The following is a 24,431-nucleotide window of genomic DNA, read 5'->3' as shown; positions in this document are numbered from 1 at the left end:
TCCTTAAAGCATGGCCTGGCTGATGCAGATCCAAGCTCGTGGCAGGTGTCAACGCTGCCTTCCCCTTCTTACCTCCAACGTCACACTAGTGACCGTCAAATGACCCTCAAACAATCCCCTACACTAAGCACCATGTCACCGCCATCAGTGCCTCTCCATTCACCATGATGACTATTAATGAAGACAGGGGATCTCACTGGGCTCTGGATAGACTCGGCTCAGCAATATCTCTGCCTGACAAGTGGATAATCACAGACAGTTTCACACGGAGAAGCAGCTTCTGGTCCAGTGGAAAACAGAACCCTGACCAGTGTGGTCTTCAAGAATAGGGGGAAAAAATTGGCTGCAAAAATTATACCAGCACTGTTTTATTCAAATACAAAGTAATGTGTTCACTGATAGTCCACTTAGATATAAGCTCATGTCTCACAGAAGTTACGCTATTTAGTTCCTTCAGTTATTAAGGAATATATGTGTTTATTGAAGAAACGAGTTGAGTTCCTGGAAAAATAGAATGCAATTGAGCACAAGCAAGTGGAATAACAAGACGGCACGTGCCATACAGACTGAACAAGAGTACATTCAATGAAGATTTGAATAGCTGAGGGAGAATTCATGAAAAAGAGGAGTTCCAAGCAACTAAGATTCCACTAGTTTCCTAAGTAGGCTGAGACAACCACCATTTCTGGCCCTATTCTGATTTCTTGGAAATAAGTCATCATAGAAAGAAGGCATGCCCCAAAATGCAAGCGTGTTTCCTTGTGAGACATCAACCTAACAGCCTGAATCATCTTGTCAGATTATTTTCCAATCTCACAAGATATTGGTGGGGACGTGAAGCCACTTCAGAGGGAAATGGCTTTGCAGCTGGCAGCCACTTGAAAGCACCAAAAGTACTGGGCAACTCTCAGCAAACAAACTTAGTACTTGCAAGGTGCTACTCACTGGGCCAAGCACTTCACGTATATTACCTCACTTCATTCGTCAACAACCTTATGATGTCACTGCTATTATTCCTTGCATGGATGCAGAAACCCAAACCCAGAGAAGTTATTTTGCCCACTTATTCACAGTCTCTTTGCCATGTCAACGAGGACTGGTTTCTCACCAAGGTCCCTGGACTGATCTGGAAAATGGTAACAGTTTCATCCATTTCATAGAAGTTCTGTGACAATTAAATAAGATAATGCATATAGAATGGACATCAAGCATTTAACATCATGGGGAGGTGATCAATAAATTCTAGTTATAAAGAAAATAAAATAGAAATCTGAGGCCATCCTGTTTTCTCCCAGACATAACCTTCTGTTTGCCTCTAGATAATCTCCAAGTACACATTCTTGTTTTCCTTACTCATTGAAGGACTTTTTTTATATTCACAGAGAGGATTTGCCAATAATGTAGCCATCAGTGAGTCTCTTATGACAAGGCATAGGGAGCACTCAAGACCTAAGAGAACAGGATAGTATACACCCTTGCAAGTTTTAAAGAAGCCTGAGTGAAATTCCTTGGTCTTGATTTTCAGACACGGAAGGCAGAATTCTGGGGATACGACGCACGATGCACATGATACATGTTGAAGAAGAGCCACAGGAGTAAGACCACCAATAATGAGTATGTGGAAGTCCACCAGTCTGAAACAAGTGACCAGGGATACTTCTGGGGAAAATATAGCAGACAACCCGGCCCTGGCCATGGATGGTCAGCTCAAGTAGCCTGGCCAGCTGGCTTGACTATCCTGTCTCTATTCAAGAAATCCCACATCAAGTCCCAATTTCGCTTTCTAATTGTGGTTTTTACTTTTGTCTTAACTCAAACCTGATGCACCAACTAAATCAGTCTTCTGACACAACCTCATCAACTCCTTAACCCATTCCCACCTCCATGCCACTCCTTCACATCTTTGGCCCACTCCCTCTCCCTCTCTGTGTGACTTGACAGGACCCACCCATCCTTCTGCTTCCCCAGGGTTCCACAGGGCTTCCTCTAATCTGTGGCACACACTGCCTACTGTCTATGGTTGGCCCACTTTCTACAGCCAGGTTCTCAGCACCCCCGTGGAGACGTGAGACAATATTGTAGTAGAAATAACGCTAAACAGGACATCAGAGACACAGGTCTCATTCCAGGCTTGCTATTAACTAGCTGTGGGAGTGACAGATAACTGCTGATGTATGAGCGATAGTTTCTCATCTTGCTTTAGCTCTTTTTTCTGGTGTGTGTGGGGGGAGGGCTATACTTCTAATGTGTTCTTCATTCTAAGGGAAGTAATCCTTGGAGGTGACTGGGTCAAGGCATGCTGAGGCTGAAATTGGCAGGTTCCATGACCCCAGCTCATTCACTCCATTGACTATAAACCTTCATGCATTTTCCTTTGTCTTCTTTGGGCTCCTCCTCTTGCACTTCCTTCAATTACTCTCCGTGTGTCATCTCCATGTAATTATTCAGGAAGGCTAAGTGTGTGCTGAATCCCAATCCAGAACAATAATCCTGAACAATCAGTAAGAGAATGGGACACTCTGGGACAGATCAAATACCCCCAGCTGATGAGAGAGTCACAGAGAGGGCAGTGCTGGGGAGGGCCCTTTAACTGTCTGATTCACTGTACTACTGAGGTTGGTCTTGTCAGACTTGCTCATCCCCTTATGGTTTATAGCTCCTCAAAAGATCTACTTCCATGTGCAGGTTTGGGACCCAAAAGACAATTGTGAAATTCGAGCCGAATTCTCCTAATTGCTGCTAACTCATCATTCCTTTCTTTTGCCAGCCTCAGCGCAATCCTAACTCAACAGGTGGACTCAATCTGAACTCAATGCTGGTTAGCACAGATCTGATAGGCTAAGCCAGTCTTCCCCCAAGCTTCCACGGGAGGACGACTGCCTCTTCCTCTGGGAATGCACAGAAGAACCCTGTGGGGACAGCAATGAAAAGCAACCTTCTGAAACACCAACCTGTTCCTCCTCTTTGCTTTCATGCCATAATCTGGGATGTAACTCTCTGAGCTTCGGTTTCCTTGTGGGACAATAGGGAGAATTATGGTCATTATGTACAGATGACTGTGTGTTGAGGGCCAAACACAGCTTTTGGCAGAGAAAGGGCTCATTCATGAACCGTTTTATAGCTATTACAATCTGGTAGGGCGTTGTATTCAAGGAGATAGAACATCTTAGGAGGAGTCTAGAGAAAGTATGAAGAAACAAGGCTTAGTCACGGGAAGCCTGGTCTAAATCCTTCACACCCTTTTCCTATTCTCAGTTCTCTGTGTCCTGTTTCTTCACCTAAAAGACAGTGATGTTAGGCTGACATCACAAACTAGATTCAGTATTTTAAGAAATAGCCTACTGGAGCAGGCATTTGGTGCAGAAGTTAAATTCCAGTTTGGGACACCTGCACTCTATATCAGAGTGCATAGTTCATGCTCGGCTACTACACTTCCTCTCCAGCTTCCTCCTAATGCATACTCTGGGAGGCAGTAGACGATGGGCTTAAGTAGTTGGGTCCCTGCCACCCATCTGGGAGACGCGAATTGAGTACCAAGCTTCCTGATTTTGGCCTAACTCAGCTGTAGCTGTTACAGCATTTGGGAGAGTGGATCAGTGGATGGAAGATCTCTCTCCATCTGTCTCTCTGGCCTTTCAAATAAAGTGAAGGAAGGAAGGAAGGATGGATGAAAAAAAGGAAAGAAGGAAGGAGGGAGGGAGGGAAGTAAGGAAAGAAAGTCTAACAAGTCAATGGAGATATATCTAAAAGATAGATTTCAAAAATAGTACATGTTTTATAAATGATTTGTTTTATTTATCTATTAATGAAGGATCTTGTTTCAGAACATTAGTTTCTAGATTCAGCAATGAAAATACTCATTCAATTAAAAAAAATCTGTGAATGGCCACATAGAATGTGAGAGGTTCTTCCAGTCTTCTTAGGGAATCCTCCCCAACTCTGTCATTCTCTCCTGTCATTCCTAATCCTGGGAACTACATTGAATCTTGCTGAAAAGATCCCCACAAAAACCAGCCAGCATAGACTTTCTATGACTCAGCCTTTTTGTTTAATTTAAGACACATAATGAAATGTTTGATAGCAATTACAGGAGACAGTTAATTCATTAGAAACAATTATTCATCCGAATCACTATATGACCACGAAGAGTGGGAAAAAGGGAAAATCTCACAAAGCATATAAAAGTGGCAAAGAGGCATTTGGCAAACGAACTCGTGTTCTGCTCTCAGGTCTTTGTATGAAATATTAATAAGGGCTGTTGTCCGAACACTCGCATCAGACAGTGTGCACTTCCTTGTGCAGTAATTATATAACAGAATGCAAGAAGTTTCTCATTAGTAAGTGAACATCCACTTCTGGCTTGTGATGAAAGCCTCCTGTATAAGATGGCCAGTTTTATTTGGCTTTGTTCAAGCTCAAAGTTCGGCTAAAGTGGTCTGTGGTCAAGTGGTCTTCTTCATAAGGCTGATTCAAGATTTTGTTTGTGGCAAATTAAAATTCTCCATTGCATGCCTGATGGGAGCCTGCCATCGCTGCATAGAATATATGTTAAGAGACACATGGAAGCAAACTACGTGTGCACTTAAGAGGAATGTGGTAAGTATTAAAATCTGAGGTATGCAATCACATTTCCAAAAGGAAGTCTTCTTAAGTTACTTCCCTCAGACATCTGACCCGCATTTTGCACCCAGGAAATGTGGATAACTTTTTTCAAAATTGTTAACTTTGATTTTATGGACAGAAAATCAAATATGGGACATAAAACTGTTATAGCATAAAAATAATAGACATTCAAGCCAGCAGTTCATTCAATGTGGGTCCTTGAATCCATTTCTAATTAATTACCATTAACAACTATTTTGTTTTTGTCTTGTTAATTTTACATACCCCACTGATGCACAGAACTACATTTCCTCCAAATGATCTATCCCTAACACATCCCTAATGATTCAGGCCTTCCTTTCTTTGCCAATTTGCTAATGCAAACAATAGAGAAATGCAATTAAGCAAGCCCTTCTTAGAGTTTCTGGATGCCTCTGCCATTGCCTGGTTTTGTAGGCCACCCCCTCCCATCCCCTGGGAGAAAACAGCGAAGCACACTTCACACTGGAGTGGATGGCTTTCTCGGCCGAGCCCAGTAGAACCCTACTGATGGGGCTGATGAACAGTGTTTCAGAGAGGGCACATCACATTGTCACTGAGAGTGACAGGGGATATTATTTTCTATTTAACTTCTGCAATGTGTAATTACTTTCTACTCCAGTTCTGACCTCCATGAGACTTTTGGAATAGTCCCCTGAGAGTCCAGGTATGTCAAGGTTTTCCTTAGAAAACCCATCATTCAATGCTACACAAGTAAAGAAGAATCCTGTACCGACTTTCCCCCACCTCCTGTGCCTGGAGACTCCAGCACCTTCTCTGCATCCTCAGGGAGCTCACTGGCAAAGCACCAAATCATGCAAGTGAGGCGCTGGTGCTTACTGGGCAGAGAATGATAACATCTTCACCTGTATGAACTGGACCGCAGCTCGCACAGGTGGTCCAGCTTGGCCCTGAAGAAGTACTGCTTGACACAGTGGTGGAGGGGCTGTTGGACTTTTGTTTTTCCTGGGTAATTATCTGCTTCAGAACCAGAGTCAATTCTGTATCCCAGGGAACTACTTACAATGTATATAGGACTTCTGTTTTTTTTTTTTTTTTTTTTTTTACAAGCATTCTAATTTCATAAGTTGAAAGCTTCAGTTAATTGTGCACTGCTTCTCAGAGTGAATGGTCAAACGGCCTTACAGTTGGTAAGCAGTCAATGGGAAACATCATTGTAGGAACTGGAAAATTATTTTAAGCGTTTTGGAAAGCAGAAAATGTCATTTCAAGTGATTTTCTTATTTAACTCATCCCTAGCTGTGTATTATAAGAAAGGGGAAGCCCGGTAGCTGCCATTTACAGAAGGGGAAATGGAAGTACAGATTAAATAACTGGCCAAGGTCACCCAGAAGTCAGGGTCAGTGCCAAGAATAGAACCCGCTTCCTCGATTCCCAGGTCCCTACTCCTGAGTGTGTCACAGATATGCCGCAGGTACAAACACGACTCCTACACGGAATCTCCATGAACACTTGATTTTTACAATCCAAACCTAAGTGTGAACACAAATGACGTTTATGTTTTAACACATGGTGGGCGCCTCATAAATATTTATGCCATGAGCAGATGGCAGACAGTATACTTAGACTGAATATCGATGCCACACAAGGTTGGTTCGTAAGAAGTGAGCAATATTAATGCCATAGAAGGAGCAGAAGTGTCTAAGTAGATTTTTACTAGTCATCACCGATTGCTGATAAAAAAAATAATATTATCACAAAGAACCCAGTATTGCTTAATAATGTTTTCTGTAGAAGGAGAATGACATGGTATGTTTCAACTCTATCTATTAAAACTGACCACTGTTATTTATCACTCTGGGATGATGGCTGTGGTAGTTAGGTGGGGGGAGAGAGGATTAAAGTAGCCGTGACCTAAAAGACCTGTGCCAATCGAAACAAGACTGTAGGCCTTCAACCTCCCTCCAGGGAAAAAAGTCAAATACGTTCAATATTTTTAAAAGAGGCTTTAGTTGTTTTTTGGTTTTGTTTTGTTTTTTAAACAGAGGGAACAACCTTAGAAAGCACTGGGTAGCCTCTGGACACTCATGGGGCAGCGATCCGGGCAAATGGAAAATAGAAGCACCCAGCAGAAGCCGGGTCACCACCACACATAGACCCCGTGCTTTGGGGGACCGCGGGTGCTGAAGCACCTCCTGAGGTTCTTCCTGAGAACACAGACCCTGTGAGCCACAGAGCAGATGCACGGTGCCCAGGCTTTCCCTTCCCTGGCCTCTCGGGGTACTCGCGGTCCTCACAAAGGGGCCGCTTTCCCCCAGTCCTAAGCTGTTCCGTGTTCCTTTGCGGACCAAGCGCTTGGCCAGGGAGAGCTCATCTGAACAGCGTTTCCTCCGAGTCTGCACCCAGCCTGGCTCAGAGGGCTGGGACTGCAGCTGTAGCCCTGACCCGGGCGGCTGGCATGCATGGCTCCCCTCTCCCGAATGCAGGGAGGATGGGCGGTCTAGAAAGCAAAGGCGGCCCTGCAGAGCCCACACGCCCACTCTTCTCTACCCCAGCCTCGGGCAATTCAGGAGGTGAAACCACTTCCTCCGTGCCAGGAAACCACGGAATGGGTCCGGCCACGCGGACACGGAGAGTTGCCTCATTCCATGACGCCCCTCCCTCCAGCCTTCCTTCTACTTTGCCTAACGCTTCTGTAGTTCTAGAATTTCTCTCCTTCTGAAAAGTCACACCTTGCATTTTCCTCAACTCTAGGCCATTTCCTCTTTCCAGCCCTACTAAAATTCTGCTTCTAAAAGTGCAGCAGCGTTGCGTTTTACTTCCCACAGCGTGCGTTAGCTTCTCAGAAGTGCTGAGTGACATTTCTCACTGTTGTGAAACTAGCTCTCTAGCAGCAGAATTTTCCTTTCCAGTTCCTTAACAGTTCTTGGGTCTTACTTAGAGAAATGTACCCTGCCCCTACCCACACCAGCAATAATTGCAACCTCACAGTTCGATGGCATATCTATCCCCAGTACACTAGCTTGGGCCATGTAGCCTCTCTCTGAAGTGTGTGCAATCATCTTGATTTTGTACGGACAGAGCTGTGAACGCGACATGTGAAAAGCATCATCAGGGGACTTCACACAGTCCACGGACAACATTGAATTCAATGACAACTTTATGGATTCAGTCTCATTTTGGTGCCAAAAAAAAATTGAAATCCATGTATGGGTTTTTCATAAAATGCATTCTGCATGGATTATTTGAGGATCCCTTTATATACATATATATATATATATACACACACACACACACACATATATATTTCAATTCTCTTGCACCAAAATAAGCTAATCTTTTTCATTCCATTTTCCATTAATCTTGTGACGTATCCTTGTATAAGCTCAACACCATTTGGGATGCTCCCTAGACCCTAGGTTTATTCCAAGCTAACATGGAGCAGGTTTAGAAATATCTATTTAGAAATCTGTCCCAGTTGCTGAAAATTGTCCCAGTTGCTGAGAAAAAATCAAAAATTTACCTCATTCAGTGTTGATACCTGAAGCTCGTGTTATTAAACATTCAAAAGAAATAGGCTGGTTCTTCTACCACTTTACCATCCAGATGGGCAGAAAAGTACAACAGGGGAAGATTCTGTTCTACCTCTTCTCAGCTCATTCATTAGCTGTGTCAGTTTAAAGGCAACCATCCTTCCATGACCCCCTAATGTTTTATAAGAACAAATTCTTGGCAAAAACCAAACCAAAATATTATTCAGTTAAAATAGCGTACTTGCATGAAATCCTTTACGACATTTTTCAAAAGAGGACATTTCTAGTTGAACAGTAGTTATGATAGTTTACACATATAATTACTTATTTATTAGACTCCCAGAGATTATACAGTGCAAGTCAGAACGTGTTTCGATATTATCTTTTATTAAGTAGCTGGTCATATTAAACCAGTTAATAATTTTGAACTACAGCAAACAACAGTGTAGCCTCAAAAGTAATGTTTTTGGCTCTGACCATATATAGATGTGCCCTTTAAGTAGAGATAAAATTATTCTCCACATTGAAGAGTAATATATAAATGTATATATAATAATTATCCAATCTCTTGACAATCATGTTTAGATACTATTATGCAAACATGTCACTATAGAAAAGTCAGTGGGACAGAATCTCTTATTCATTTGCTGCTAATATTCCTGTCTACAATGGAATTTAAGTTAATCCAAGTGTATAAAAATATGTTTATATAAAGACATATTTGAAAAATCCAGAAATTAAAGAGGCTTCATGAACTGTAAATTTTGACTTTTCTCTCTCTGAGAGGATTAAACAGAGTTGCTAGATTTGTTTCCTAGCATAGCAAAGTCCCACGCATATTTCTGAAATCTTTCTAAGTCAAATGTACTGATTTAACCCCAGGCGCCACATCCGGGCCTGACACATGTAAGCTACTCCACCAGTATCTGCTCACTAAAGATGGCAAGCGTCTTATGGACGTGCATATTTATGACGTATAATTTCCAGCAACAACATATTAAAGGAATAAGCTAGCACAGTTAAGGCTTTCCTTTCTGATACATCTTGTGAATAGTCAAAAATTGAATGCCTCTAACAGAAGCCAGTTCAAAAAATCAACAAATGTGAAAAGAGCTGCTCGGAGTCTTGCAAGAATGCCTAAAGGAATGAGACATCTTTTCCGGCCTTGGTGAGTTGGCTGATAATGTAGAGGAAAGACCCCATACATCACAAAGAGAGGGAGAGGCCATGGTTACAAGGTTTCACGTCAGCTGGTCTGACTCTTAAATCCTATTTTATTAGCATCCTTCAGCTCCAAGCTTATAATCATATGTTCTATCACTCATAATTGTTATTTTCTAACAGTTACTAACTATAGTCTTAAATAGCGTTGAAATTTTAAGCATAATACTGTCAAAAGGAAACTTTTGAAATATCTCTAAAAGTCTATGTAATTTCACAAAAAATTAACTCTATGCTTTGAGCCTAATCTAATAGCTTTAATTATTTAGTTATTTTTAAATTTATTTGCATGCTAGGTTAGTACAAGTATTAAGACTTCTGAGGGTCTGTAAGTATTGATGCTTGCTCCAAATGAGCGAAATAATACCAAATCTCAGATCTCACTTGCTTGTCAGGTTAAATATCCAAAATGGTAAAGAAAGAATGACAGACTTGCAAGTTCTCTGTATTCCTATTTTTAGAAAATGACATTGAAATGGGAAATCAGACATGTGTAAACACTACTTCTCAGAATTTCCAGAACTCACCAGAAACTTTCCACTCTCTGCGTGATACACCCTAAATAAAAGCTTAAAACACAAGATGAAGAACTGGAATTGTGGGAAGAATCTAGAAAGCCAAGTAGCCACTTGTATCTGTTTATGTTGAATTATGCCTTGTTTATTTTTCATCAAACTATCCTTTTTTTAACAGAAATTCTCCTGAACACTGTGCTATAGGAATTAAAAGCAATTAAAAACATTTTTGGCATTAATGATGATTCTTAGATAGTTTCACTAATATCTTATTGTTGGACCTATCAGTTCTATTCCTGTTCTTCAAATGAGCTCCCATGAACTATCATTAGTATCATCCTTCTAGACTAAACAAAAAGGGGAAACAGCAAACAAGGCCCAGTGGTCAACAGGATGCAAGGAAATGCTACACAATTAGCAGAAGGTAGGGATGTCAGCATGCACAGGGCACCAGGCCTGGTGAGCAGCCCTGACCACACAGAGGTGGTCTCAGTTAGATGACAGCTTAGACAGAGACAAGCATGTTCACGCCGAGTGACCCAACAGTGGTGCAAATGGAGTGCTGGTCAGGCTGTGCAGGAAAAAGTGAGTCTGAATGAGGCAGGCAGGAGGGTTCCCAGAGAAAGTGATGCAAGAGCTGAGCTTTGGAGAGAGCCTTAGGGGACAGACAATGGGTGGAAGTGCATTTCAGGTAGTTGGAAGAGCATGAGCAAAGTCCATAAGTAGGAAACAATGATCATCAGTGTAGGGAAGATCTTGGATCCTATCCAGTGAGAATGAGGTGACGAATAGGAAGACCGGGAGCTGACAGAGGTGGGATGGCCAACATCCACAGAGCCTCACTTGAGGACCCAGAGAACTCTAAAGTAACAAGCTCATGCAGTGACCTTAATTCTGAGCCTGTGCTCCGAAATCTGGAAACCAGAGCGAGAACTTATGAAAAGGGTAGCCAATATCAAGGTATGTCTACTACAGAAGAGTAACTGACGTCTACACATTTCCATCGCAGGGAAAGCCTTTGTCCCCAGTATATTTCACATTCCATGTGCAAACTCCCATTGGTGTCCATTAAAGCATCTTAATGTTAAATTTCTTGAGGCTTAGTCAAGATCCAAGTGTTCCTACCTTGCTTTGGAATGATTATGGTTACAGGGGAGCCAGAACCACTGGATTATAGGTTGAGGGACGCCATAGACGGTGCAAGTCAGGATTTGTCTGCTGCCCAGTGGGTAGAGAGTCGGGTCTGGAAATGATGACACGGCCTTTTCATAAATCTGGGGCTTTACTGGAAACGAGATGGAGAACAGGACAGAGGTCAAGGGTTGTTACGATGTCCTTTTGGGCCACACAACGACCACAGCCCCCCTGGTGTTGATGTCAGGGGAAACAACAACACAGTAAACCTCCACATTTGTCAAGAAGACGCCAGCGGGAAAAAATCGAAGTGTTTTGAGAGCAGTAATAATTTGATTCCATGGTATGACCACCATTATAAAAAGTCACGTTGCCTATGGAAGATAAGCAAACATGAACTAGCAATGATGGAAAAAGAAGAGGTTTTCATAAGAATTACTTCACATTTTGTTTCCTTTGCTGTTCTATACTGATTTTTTGTACTTGCTAATTTTCTGTAATGTCCCTCTGCCCAGAACCAGAAGAGAGTATGAATGGGAAACTTACCATTTACAATTAGAGTGGCCGTGAGGTTTTTAGACACATTTTGCTCCTTTATGCGCAGCAAGATGGTGTAATCGCCTGCATCCTCTGCAGTTACATCTTTGATAATTAATGAATAGCCATGGACCAAATAGCGAGCAGATTTCTCAGTGACAGGTGACCCATCTTTTAACCTGTGGTGCAAAGTGTCATCAGTAGCCATCTCATCTGCCTCTCAGATATCCTCTGGTAACACTGCCATTTGAGTTTGAGAGTTTAAGTGATCGGTTTTGAGCCTTTGATCATCAATGTTGATTTGAAAGAGAGAAGCACCTTGGAAAGGCACTAACTTCCCGGTGAAGGTCTGTGTGGTGTTGAGACTGGGGAGCACCTCATTTACCTTAGCAAAGAGGAAGTTGTAAACCAAGGGAAGAAAGAAAAGCCATGGGTTAATGTTCCCAGCGGGATGCTGGAGGCCACACTGGCTGCAGTATTAATCCCCAGGCACCAGCTCTGATCCCACCCGAGATGTTTTCCAGAGTTTTCCATGAGGCTCCAATCGGCTCTACAAGGGCCATTGTAAGATCAACTAGATCATTTCTCCAGATAAAAATAAAAATAGATTTTCCCATTGTGGTCTCATGTGGAGTTCTTATTAGCTATACAAATGGTCACACCAGTTGTCCCTTTCATAAATGTAGTGAGATCAACACCATCAAGATTCCCCGCCCCCAGGAAGAACACAAAAGAAACAGAAACTTAAATTATAAAAAATTAAAAATACATAATCAATGCTGTGTTATCACTTAATTGTATAAAGACCTGGATACTCTGCCAAGTTTTAACCTCTGTTTTCTAGACTTTTCTAGAGTTCTCAGTGTCTCATTATATATATATATATATAAAATATATATATTATTAGGCACATATATATTATTGGGCACATTATATATATTATATATTATTAGGCACAGTTCTTTTAATGGGCACTTTAAGCATTGGTTGTGTTCTGTATCAGGGTGTTATATCAGAAATGGTATCGTAACCATGTATATACAAGGGTACTTCAAAAAGTTCATGGAGGGGCCAGTGCTGTGGCATATGAGAAAAAAGCCAACACCTGCGACGCCGGTATCCTATGTGGGCGCCAATTTGTGTCCTGGCCACTCCATTTCCAATCCAGCTGGGAAAGGCAACAGAAGATGGACCAAGGGTTTGGGCCCCTTTCCTGCATAGGGGAGACCTGGATGAAGCTCCTGGCTTTGGCCCAACACAGCCTTGGTTGTTGCAGGTGTTTGGGGATTGAATCAGCAAATGGGTGGTCTCTGCCTGTGTATATATATATATGTGTGTGTGTGTATATATGTGTGTGTGTGTATACACACACACACACACACACATATATGGGGTTTTGGTGCAAATATTGAAATCCAGGCATAATTTTTTCATCATAAACATTTTTCATGAATTTGTTGAAGGCCCTTTGTCCTGCAAATAAATTCTTGTGACTACAAGCTCTCAGTTCCCAAGCAGTTAAAATAACTAGACTGTATTTTGTGATTACACATATATCATCTTAGTGTTATTTTAAATTATTTCCCTAGCAAGTGAGCATTTCCGAGGTGAGCTGGAATTGTTCTGAGGCTCTTGCTGCTTACTACAGAAGAAATCAGTGCTCACAGATGAGGATACTGAGGCATGAGCATAATACCTCCTGGAGTCAGGACATTTCTATTCAAAATGTTGTTATCATGAGCCAAAAAATAAAATCCCTTTTCCACTGTGATGGTGTGAAGGCAGAGTGTGCAAAGTTTCATTTTCCCCTTTAATTTCCTATTAAGTATTTGAGGAAACTGGAAACAGGTATTACCCTCGTGATACTGGAAGCCAAATAAGCTCTGGTTGACAAGGTTCTAAAATACACCACTTCTGTATCATACAGACTGCTTTCCTAGTCAATTTTGCATTATACCCTTTGTTTTAAATGTAATGACCTGAGCCAATGGTACTGGCATTTAAAAGTAATTGCACAAAATGATTGCAGATTATAACCAGATTACATTGTTCTATACCAATTGTTGTCTTAGTGGATTTTTAAAAAAATATAACTGCTTGAAGAGTTTCTGAATATACAGTCTTTGAGCAAAATAAAACTTAATTCATTCAGGTAGGTTCATCCAACCTCTCATGCAACGAGTAAGTCTTGTGCCTATTTATGCTGGTTTGATTTTAAATCAAGACTGGACCTCTCAAGCCAGCTGTGTATGAAAGAATGATTTTCAGCATCGTCATTACAAGGCCCACTTCTTCAGGGTTAATAGAGCGTGTTACACAGTCATGATGCGTCCTAGTCAATGCTCAACATCCCATTGAGAGAATGCTGACCTCATAGGAAGGCTTAGAGATGCAGAGGCTGAGAGGCAGGGAGAGCCTGACTAAACTGAGCGCCCAGGACACCCTCAGCCCTTCCTGCTTCGTGATCTCCCTCCATACTCCCTCCACCCAGAAATCAACACTGTGCCCCGCTCCCTCTTGATCTTTGCTCCAAGTCACTGGGCTTTCACATCTTCCTACTTAAGGAAGCCTATCTTACACGGACAAGAAAATCATCAGGGTCTTACCATATCACTTCTGGTGAGGGAAATGCCTTCACTTTCATGGAGAGCCGGTAAGACTTCTTGCCTGCTACAGTTTCATGCACCTGCTGTCTCCGATGTTTCACAGTGATGAATGCTTTGTCTTTCAAAGGAAAGGTGATAGGTACATTAGAAAAGAGCACATTTATAGAAACAAAACCTCACTGCTTCACTAAGAGAGAACGCAAGTAATGAATAAACAGCTGAATTAGATGGAGCCTGACAAAGAGACTGAATATCCATGAATACAATACAACAGTACTTCAAAGAGCTCATGGAAAATAGAGTTAAAAAGATGTTTATTCTGCAACAAAAATGTTTGAAATCCCTGCATAATTTTCTCATAATTCTTGTTTTCTGTGAAAATTTTGAAGATCCCTCCTAATTCAAAAGCAACCTGATGAAATATTTTCAAATCAAATGGTAGCAAGTCCAACAGACATAAAACAGTGGGAACTACAGAAACTGAAACACCTTAAATATTTATGTCACAGTAACAAAAAGTGGAGGAGAGGGGATTTCTAAAAATCTACCCGGCCAATCTGAATAAGATTGGAGAAAGTTGTTCTAGATACCCTAACAACTAATTTGATATTTTGTAAAAATCAACTGGAGAAAGTCAACAAGACACGAAAGACTTTGGGTAAAATTGTTCCATAATTTCTGCTCTTCACACTGTTTGTCTTTCTTGTTTTTATTAAAAAATACTTATTCATTTGATTTCTTATTTGAGAGAGAGAGAGAGGGAAAGACAGAGAGAGAGAGAGAGATTTTCTACTGGTGATTCACTCTCCAAATGGCTGCAATAGTCAGGTTAGGGCCAAGAGGAAGCCAAGAGACAGCAGTTCCATCTGGTTCTCCCACATGGGTGGAAGGGACCCAAGTATTTGGGCTATCTTCCACTGCCTTCCCAGGTACAGTGTTTAACAAGGAGCAGGATTGGAAGTGGAGCAGCTAAGACTCGAACCAGCACTCTGAAATGGGATATTGGCATTACAAGAGGCAGCTTTAGTCACTGAGCCATAATGCCAGCCTCATGTTTTCCTTTTCAACATGGGGATAAATAAGGAATTTGAATATTGGAAGTAAGTGACAATATTAGGATTTCATGTAGTAAAACCAGGGTTAAAATAGCATTAATTCAAATAATTTAGCATAGCACATTTTTATTTCACTAATTCACGGTAGTAACTGCGAGACTTTTTCTCCAGAGAATAAAAATAAAACTGATCTCCATTTTCTAGAGCACTAAAAGAAGGATTCTGAAAGCATTTTCTAACTGCATTATTACCCCCAGCAAACTTCTAAAGAAAAGGGTGTCCAATGCAAAAGTCCTAAACTTAAAGACCACGTAACCTGGGCTGCTCTGGGGCAGGGATAGGGAGGAGGCTGTGGCAAAGCTCTATCCGTTCATGACAGTGAAGAAACACAAGAGAAATGTCACTTGTTTGAGCCCCAGGCATCCCCGGTGACTGGAGAGCACAGAGCGGGTGGGCAGGACTGCTCTGCAGCTTACCGTACACGTGCACTGAGGTGCTGGCAGATCTGAACGACGGTCCGCTCTTCACTTGACAAGTGTAAAGTCCTTTGTCTCTGTTCTGCACTTGATCAATAACAAGAACACTGTAGAATACATTGGCATGGGCACTGCTTTGGTCAATTCGTTGCCTGACCGAAGCCCTCTTACTTGTCTAAAAAGGAAACATGTAACAAACGTAGAAGTCATGATCCTTATGCTTAAAGGGATAGCATTTTAGTATTTCTCAGAGCAATTAGTTTGATGATAGCTTCTTTTTATACGCTAAGAAGCATGTCAAACTCACCAAGACTGAGTGGGCCTTTAGCCTAGCCATACTCCCAGGTCCCACATTGGAGGACCTTGGGTTCAAGACACAACTCTGGTTTCTTGATTCCAGCTTCTGGCCAGTGCAAACCCTGGGAGACAGCAGGTGATTGCTCAAGTAATTGGGTCCCTGCCACCCAATAGGAAACCTGGATTGACTTCCTAGCTCCCAGCTTGGCCCTAACCCAGCACCAGCCATTGAAGGCATTTGGGAGTAAACTATATATGTATATATATATACACACACACATATATGTACCCTACAAAGAGCAAGATGTTAGGAAACTAAACCTCTGTCTAGATATACCTTGAGTATGAATCATACTAGCATTTACTTAGCACTTAACTTTCTTCAAATAAAATTTCTCATACTTATTCGCAAATGCTTTACTTTTTTGTTTTTAAAGATTTATTTATTTATTTGAAAATCAGAGTTACACAGAGAGAGAAGGAGAGTCAGAGAGAGAGAGGTCTTCCATCTGCTGGTTCACTTCCCAATTGGCCGTAACGGCCAGAGCTCGCAATAGCTTTTCACAACAACCGAGGGAGAGTGGTAAGGTTATCACCCTTTCACTGATGGAGAAACTGAAGCAACAGAGACTCCAGCCCATGTAGGCTAAGAACTCAGGTCTTGTAGTGCTTCTCCTCCAGCATGTATACCTCTCTTAATGGTAACCTGTTCTTCTGCCACAGACAAACCTGGGCAATAATTATCCTTAGTTTCTCTTCTTTAACTTTTTTTAAGATTTATTTATTCATTTTGAAAGTCAGAGTTACAGAGAGAGTGGGAGAGACAGAGAGAGAGAGAGAGAGAGATCTACCATCTACTGGTTCACTCCCCAGATGGCCACAGTGGCCAATGCTGGGCCAGGCCAAAGCCAGGAGCCAGGAGCTTCACCAGGGTCTCACACTTGGATGCAGGGGCCCAAACACTTGAGTCACCATCCACTGCTTTTCCTGGGCCATTAGCAGAGAGCTGGATCAGAAGTGGGGCAGTGGGGACATGAACTGGCATCCACGGGGGATGCTGGAGTTGCAGGTGGTGGCTTCATACCGCAAGGCCAGCACCGGCAGTGTTTCTCTTAATAAATCACCTTCCGAGTCTTTTGCTAAAAATGGAAAGACTAAGGTAGTATCATCCCAGTTCACTCTGTGCCATGTTCAAGAAATTCTACCAAATCATAGCAAGTGGCTCTGGGGACATCCAGAGCCATGGAGGAGTTTAACCAGCGTGCAGCAGGTGCTGAGCCAGGTTGATCTCAGAGACGCCCAGCAGACAGGCCCGAGGCTCAGCAGTCTGTATGGTCACCACGACTTCATGGCTTTAAGATGAGATCACATTGCTTGCCTCCTCTTATCTAGTTAGCATTACATTTTCTAGTGTATATGTAATTTCCTCATCTCAATCCTTCCTCAAGGAGGGGTGGGGAATGGAAGAAAAGACTTGGGAAGCTGTCGAGACTGATCTTTGGGTCCTAAACTTAGCTCTTTGCTGTGCCATGTCTGATAAACTTCCACCCCACTTGTCCCTTTAGGTCTGTCGGTACAAGCACATGTCCCAGCCATCTTGTTCATTCTCAGCACTAACCAGAGGTAAAAGTCAGTCACTCTCATTAAAAATCAGAGAACTGAGGCTGGCACTGTGGCAGAGTGGGTAAAGTCACTGTCTGAGATGCAGGCATCCCACATGGGCGCTGGTTTGAGTCCCGGCTGCTCCACTTCCCAACCAGCTCCCTGCTAATTGCCTGGGAAAAGCAGTGGAAGGTGGCCCTGCAACCCACGTGGGAGACCCAAGTGAAGCTTCTGGCTCCTGTCTTTGGCCTGGCTCAATCCTGGCTGTTGTGGCACTTCGGGAGTGAACCAGTAGATGGAAAACCTCTCTCTGTCTCTTTGTCTCTGCCTACCACTTCCCCCATAACTCTTTCAAACAAATAAAACTTCATTTTTAAAAAATAGCATCAGAAATCAGTCCCCTACCATAACAGACCAGGGGACTTTTTGCACCCCCTTTTTATATGAGCATTACTTCTTTTTATTTTTTTAAAAGATTTATTTATTTGAAAGGCAGAGTTACAGAGAGGCAGAGGCGAGAGAGAGAGAGAGAGAGAGGTCTTCCATCTGATGGTTCACTCCCCAGATGGCCGCAACTGCTGAAGAGGCGCCGATACGAAGCCAAGATCCAGGATCTTCTTCCAGGTCTCTCACGTGGGTGCAGGGGCCCAAGGACTTGGGCCATCTTCCATTGCTTTCCGAGGCCATAGCAGAGTGCTGGATCAGAAGTGGAGCAGCCAGGACTTGAACCAGTGCCTATATGGTATGCCGGCACTGCAGATGGAGGATTAACCCACTGCATCATAGCGCCGGCCCCAACATACACATATTTATTTTTTTAAGACTTATTTATTTATTTATTTGAAATTCAGAGAGAAAGTTACACAGAGAGAGGAGAAGCAGAAAGAGAGAGAGAGAGAGAGAGAGAGAGAGGGGGGGGGGGGTCTTCCATCCGCTGGTTCACTCTCTAATTGGCTGCAATGGCCAGAGATGAGCTGATCCAAAGCCAGGAGTCAGGAGCTTCTTCGGAGTCTCCCACGAAGGTGTAGGGGCCCAAGCAATTGGGCCATCTTCTTAATGCTTTCCCAGGCCATAGCAGAGAGCTGGATTGGAAGTGGAGCAGCCAGGACTGGAACCGGCGCCCATATGGGATGCCGACACTGCAGGCGGTGGCTTTACTCGCCATGCCACAGCACCGGCCCCGAGCACTACTTCTTCCTTTTCTTTTCTTCCCAAGTTTGAGTTAACATTGGTGTAATTTCTGTTTTGGAAAACAACTCATCCTGTGTTTTGGAATTGGTTTGTTCAGTACGGCAGCCACCAGCCACATGTGGTTATTTAGGTCAAAATTTAACAAAGCTAATCCCAGTAGGCCACGTGTCAACCACTCTGCAGCCATAGATAGCACAGATCTGGACAGCAGATAGATCATGTTTGCTTCACAGGAAGTTCTCCTGGACAGTGCCACTTTAGATAATTGGCATTTCATAACCGATATACTAACTTACAGTAGCAACACTAGCAGGAGAGATTTCTTACCACTTGTCATTTGCTGAGAACATTTGATTTTGATCAGAACCCCAAAAATATTTCTCCAAGTCATAGAATCTTTTCTTCAAATATTTATTTATTATTTATTACTTATTTGAAAGGTAGAGTTACAGAGAGTCAGAGGCAGAGGCAGAGAGAAGTCTTCCATCTGCTGGTTCACTCCCAAATGGTCGCAATGGCCGGAGCTGCGCAAATCCTAAGCCAGGAGCCAGGAGCCAGGAGCTTCTTCCGAGTCTCTCACGTGGGTGCAGGGGCCCAAGCACATGGGCCATCTTCTACTACTTTCCCAGGCCATAGCAGAGAGCTGGATCGGAAGTGGAGCAGCCAGGACTGGAACCGGCGCCCATATGGGATGTTGACACTGCAGGTGGCGGCTTTGCGTGCTATGCCACAGCACAGACCCCAGACTCTTTACTTAAATGAAATAATAAGAGTTTCTAGAAGATGGTTTATGACTGATTAGCTCCAGTGTCCCTCTAGGACACTTGTCTCACCTTTTTGTTGCTAAATTAGTTTATTTCCATCACAAGAGATTGTTAATGAAAAACAATAGCTTGGGGCTGATCCATCAATGTGGCAAACAGAATTTAATCACAGCTTAACTGTGATTGTGCAATAATAATTGGGATATGACACATATGTCATCCTGACACAAGGAAATCGCCATCAACATTTTCTTAACATTTTCCCCATCTATATGTTCATAAAACAAGTTTGTGAGGATATTCGACTAGAATAAGGGAACTCAACTCAGTCTCCATTGTTCTCATTTTTCTGAAGGACAGAATCGCTCCACTTAAACTTAGCAAACAGAATCCTGGATGGTGGGGTTGCTGTATCTTTTGGAAACACGCTCTAATCAGGTGCCTGCCTGGCTGCCAGTACCTTCAATGAATGCACTGACAAAAACAGCCTCCCCTAAAGCTGTTGTTGTTACAAACGACAGTTCTGGCCTGGTATTTGGTGATAAATTTCCCTCTCATCTCTAAATCCTAGAGAATAGTTTCCAAGGATGAAACAATTCCCTTTCCCACCCAGAATCATGCAAGGCAAACACCAGCCTATACCCTTCAAAAACAAACACCCTGACATCAAAAGACTGTATCTATGCATATCACGCTCACGAAAGGGCAGGAAAGAAAAGCACCCGGGCCAAACCCAGGGCTTCTTGATTGACCAACCCTGCGTGGAGTCAGACTTTCCTGATTTTTTCCCATCTCAAAAACCCAAGGGGGCTTCACTTGGTAAAGATAAATCCTGCCCTGTGGAAGAAATAAAAAAACAGGTCACTCACTTGCCCGGGGTAACTCCAGGTCATCTGCACTCTGGTGTTGAGGGGAGTGGTGGCAGTGCAGTTGAGGTTCAGAGCGCGCCCCTTGAGTAGCTTGACTGGGCTCGGGGTGCTCATTTGGACATCCAAGATTGTATTGGCTGCAAGCACAAGAGAGAAAATGGCTTAACAATCAAAGATCCACGAAGCAGATGAACCACAGAGCAGGCAGACTTGGTGCCTGCATCACTTACTTAGCCGATGTATAAGATAGTGTGTCTTATACACTTGTCCGTTGACTGATGCTTCGCAGTACAGGATCCCTATTTCTTTGTACGTGGCACTTGATACTATAAAGCCCCTCCGGCTGTTCCAGGTTATCCTTTCCCCATGGGGGATCACTTGATCACTTGGAAACTGAAAAGGAAGAACAGGTTGGAATAAAATCATTTTAGCCCTGTAGCAATACCCTCTCCCTAGGTGTGTGTACAACCATAATTTTTCAGCTTAATGAAAATAATACAGGTAAAAACTCCAGCTTGTTATAATTGGGTCTTGGGTTTTCCTTGCACATAGCAAGATATATTTGTGTTATGATACATTATAGAAATTACGATTACTTATTTGGCAGAGAGAGTGAGAGGAAGAGAGAGAACTCCCATTCACTGGTTCATTCCCCAAATGCCCAGGGCTAAAATCTGGAGCTAGGCACACAGTTCAAGTCTCACACATGAATGGCAGAAGACCCAACTGCTTGAGCCATCACTTACTGCCTCCCAGGGTCTGCAATGGTAGGAAGCTAGAATCGCTTCTTGGCCTTTTGGCTAAGAACAAGTGTGGGGTAGGAAGCTAGAGCCAGGACTTGAGCCCAGACATTCAGATATGGGGCCAGCATCTTAGCTCTAAGCCAAAGGCCCATCCTTAATTATGATAATTTATTATCAGTCTTGGCAACAAGCTGCACCTATCAGGATAGACCTGACCCCCATGTCAGACTTCCTGCAGGAGCTCATAACTCCTTGGCCTCTGGGTATTTTCATAATAAACTAGTCTGTTACTCAATAGAGAAAGGAGTTCACATTTTTTTCCCCACTGGGGCTGCTGGATTATCTGCAGGTGTCCTGTTCACCTGCGGCTTTGAATAAGCCATCATTTCTCCTCCTTTGTTGCATGGTGGACTCTGCATAAGCCCAGGGACTCCAGACTCAGGGCACTCACTGGGGTGACCATTCTAAATCCCACTGCAACACCAGGAAGGCATCAGCCCTGTACTGGGAGGGAAACCACGGAAGCTCAAGTGGCTCACAGAGATGATGATTCGGGAAGACAGGGGCACCGTTAGCAACGGAGTGCTCTCGCCTTCTTAGGAGTATTTTCTTTTAAATTTTTATTTGTTTATTCAAGAGACAGAAAAAGAGAAAGAGAGAAAAAGGAAGAGTGCCTATCTGCTGGCTTACTCCTCTAATAGCTGCAAATGCCCAGGGCCAAACTGGAGCAAGGCCATACTCAGATATGGGACCCAGCTGTCTTAATCACGAGGCCCAAATTGCCAAACACAGGGAGTCTACATCAAATACATGAGTCCATAATTGCTTCTGTCCTTACACTTTCTTCCGATATCTAGGACTTAATTTTTAAAAACCCCAAATAAACACTCTTTCATAAGATTAAACTTTATTAAAGGGTCTTTGCTCTGGAGAGTGGCCCAGCCCAACTCCCCTGATGCCAGGTTGCCAGCCAAATTTTAATGGTTAGACTCTGACTACCACTGTCACTTATTCCCAGCTAGGAAAGGGAAAAAAAGTGAGTTGCCTTTAAGGAAATGCCAAATAGCCACAGAGAAGCTTGAAACCTTTTCAATCTTCTTTCAAAAAGTCTGACACTCCTCCCTCTACCCAGTTATCATTTATTTATATTGCTTGTTGGAAGAGCTAATCTAGATTTGTGATCTTGACCAAGAGGAAATTTCTAGTGTGAAAGTCACTAGTGCCTCCTTCCCAGGGTGCACGTGTGTACTGGTGTATGTAATCCATGTTATTTGGGTGAAAATTAATTATATCCTGCTTACAAAGAACCGAAAGCAACTGAAAGATTTATTATATGTTTTAGTAAAGCAAGATTCTACCTATAAGCATCCAAACATTCTGCATTCGGTGGGGAAAAGAGAATCTCTTCTTCTAATTTGGTGCAAACGATGAAAGGGAAAACTCAGAAAAATTTAAGCCAGGGACTGAAATCTCCAATACTTTAAAAATAAGTGAAAACCAGCAAGGGGCAAATCTATTAAAGAGAGGTTCACTAACAGACTTCCTCAGAGTCACTTCAAAATATGTCACAGATTCTTCAAACTGTTTCACTCACTCTCCATCTAGTAATGGCTGCCACAGTGGTACTCCACTGACTAAGTGTGCTTTGAGCTGACAAGAGCTGGACCAGGAACAGGCTGTGTGACTCTGTGAGCCGGCCCCGGCCACTTTTGTTGCAGGTGTCACAAGAGGTAGACAGGTGGGTGGAGACATGGTGGCCTCACAAGGAGGTACTGGGCAGGGAGGCCTGTCTCTAGTGGATAATGGCTATACCGAAGCAGGCATGGGAGAAGGAGAGGGAAAGGACAACAAATTAGAGGGAAAGAAGGATAAGAAGGGTGGGGATTTGGCACAGAGATTAAGATGCAAGTTGGGACACCTGCATCCCATTTTGGGTACAGATTTGAGTCCTGGCTCCATTCCCAGTGGCAGCTTCCTGCTGATAGACACCCTGGGAGGCAGTGGTGATGGCTCAAGTACTGGGGTCCCTGCTATTCACGTTGGGAGACCCAAATTGGGTTGTAGGCTCCTGGTTTCTGCTTGGCTCAGCCTTAGTTGTTGCAGGTATTTGGACAATGAACCAGTGATGGATCTCTGTCTCTGTCTCTCTGCTTTTCCAGGAAAAAAAAAAATAAAAGGAATAATAAAAGAGATGGAAGAGAAAGATAGTAATTTCACACCAGTGTAAGTATGAGTGTAATAGGTTATAGTATTTTCAATATATATGAAGGTGCCTCAAAGTGTAGAAAATGAAATTAAAAGTTAAGTTTATTTTGGTGCCAAAAACTTAGAATTCATGCATAGTTTTTCTGTGATATGCATTTTCCATGAACTTTTTAGAGACCACTTGTATGCATGGATTTTACATTGTGCAATGCAGATCTTAGGTAGAAAAAGAGTGAATGATCCCACTTTACCCCTCACTCCTCACATTTTTACAGGTGGGAATTCTGGAACATTCCTTATGACAGACAGCCAATCTGCACCAGGGCTTGTATGAGAGACAGAGAGAGATTCCTCTCCCCGTAGTTTTTCTCACATTAATCAAAAAGCAGTTATTATCTTGGGCTAAGAGGAGTTAAGCCATGACATTAGAAATATGACTTGATGATAAATCAAATGTTGGGTATTAAACAGTAAATAAGTGATACTAGTAGCTAACCCTTGAATAGGGTTTATCTTGTGCCAGACCTCTTCCTAAGTGTTTCCTGTGGACTATATTCCTGACCATGTGAGCTGCTCCTTCTGTAATCAGCCCATTTCTACAGTGGGGAAACTAAGATGGCGAGGGGTTTGTTAATTTTTCAGTTTGCCCAACAGTAAGCACCAGACTGGTCAGATCCAAGCAGTGAGTTAGCAATCTCTGGTCTTCTACACAAGCCCTCAGAGAGGGGAGGCAAGACCAATGAATGGGAAGTCAAGATATTGGCTGTAATGCCTGGGAGGTCCCCAACACCCTGGGAACCAGTTGAAGAGTTCAATTCCTCTGACGTGCCCAGCTCTGACATACACTTGCTTTCTGTTTCCCGGAGGTGGCACACAAATGCACTGCAAGCCAAATCCTGTCTCGGCTGGGTGATGCAGAGGATTTAAATTAGCCACACAGGAGAGTGAATGTAAGGAGAGAAGGCAGAGAGACACGTCAGCATCCATCAGGACTCAGGGTCAACAGGTGATACAGAAAATCAGTCTTCAAACTCTGCCAACCTGACCTCCACCACCATCAACGCCAAAGATTTCCAGAGCA

The 24,431-nt window shown here is 42.9% G+C and overlaps 1 protein-coding gene across 2 annotated transcripts in view; it reads right to left on the bottom strand.

Moving 5' to 3' along the window:
* FLT1 (fms related receptor tyrosine kinase 1) overlaps positions 1 to 24,431 on the bottom strand; it is a 199,306-nt gene that overhangs the window by 112,106 nt on the left and 62,769 nt on the right. For both annotated transcript variants that reach the window (XM_070049070.1, XM_070049071.1), the window contains exons 6-11: positions 20,633 to 20,795; positions 20,403 to 20,539; positions 15,680 to 15,854; positions 14,149 to 14,266; positions 11,552 to 11,721; positions 10,997 to 11,156 (exon numbers count right to left, since the gene is read on the bottom strand). In XM_070049070.1, coding sequence (XP_069905171.1) covers positions 10,997 to 11,156; positions 11,552 to 11,721; positions 14,149 to 14,266; positions 15,680 to 15,854; positions 20,403 to 20,539; positions 20,633 to 20,795 — 923 coding nt within the window. The remainder of the gene's footprint in view (positions 1 to 10,996; positions 11,157 to 11,551; positions 11,722 to 14,148; positions 14,267 to 15,679; positions 15,855 to 20,402; positions 20,540 to 20,632; positions 20,796 to 24,431) is intronic.

The sequence above is a fragment of the Oryctolagus cuniculus genome, chromosome 9 (assembly GCF_964237555.1).
Source record: "Oryctolagus cuniculus chromosome 9, mOryCun1.1, whole genome shotgun sequence".
Classification (NCBI taxonomy): domain Eukaryota; kingdom Metazoa; phylum Chordata; class Mammalia; order Lagomorpha; family Leporidae; genus Oryctolagus; species Oryctolagus cuniculus.
Note: the sequence above shows the minus strand (reverse complement) of the source record. Positions and strands in the feature narration are given on the sequence as shown.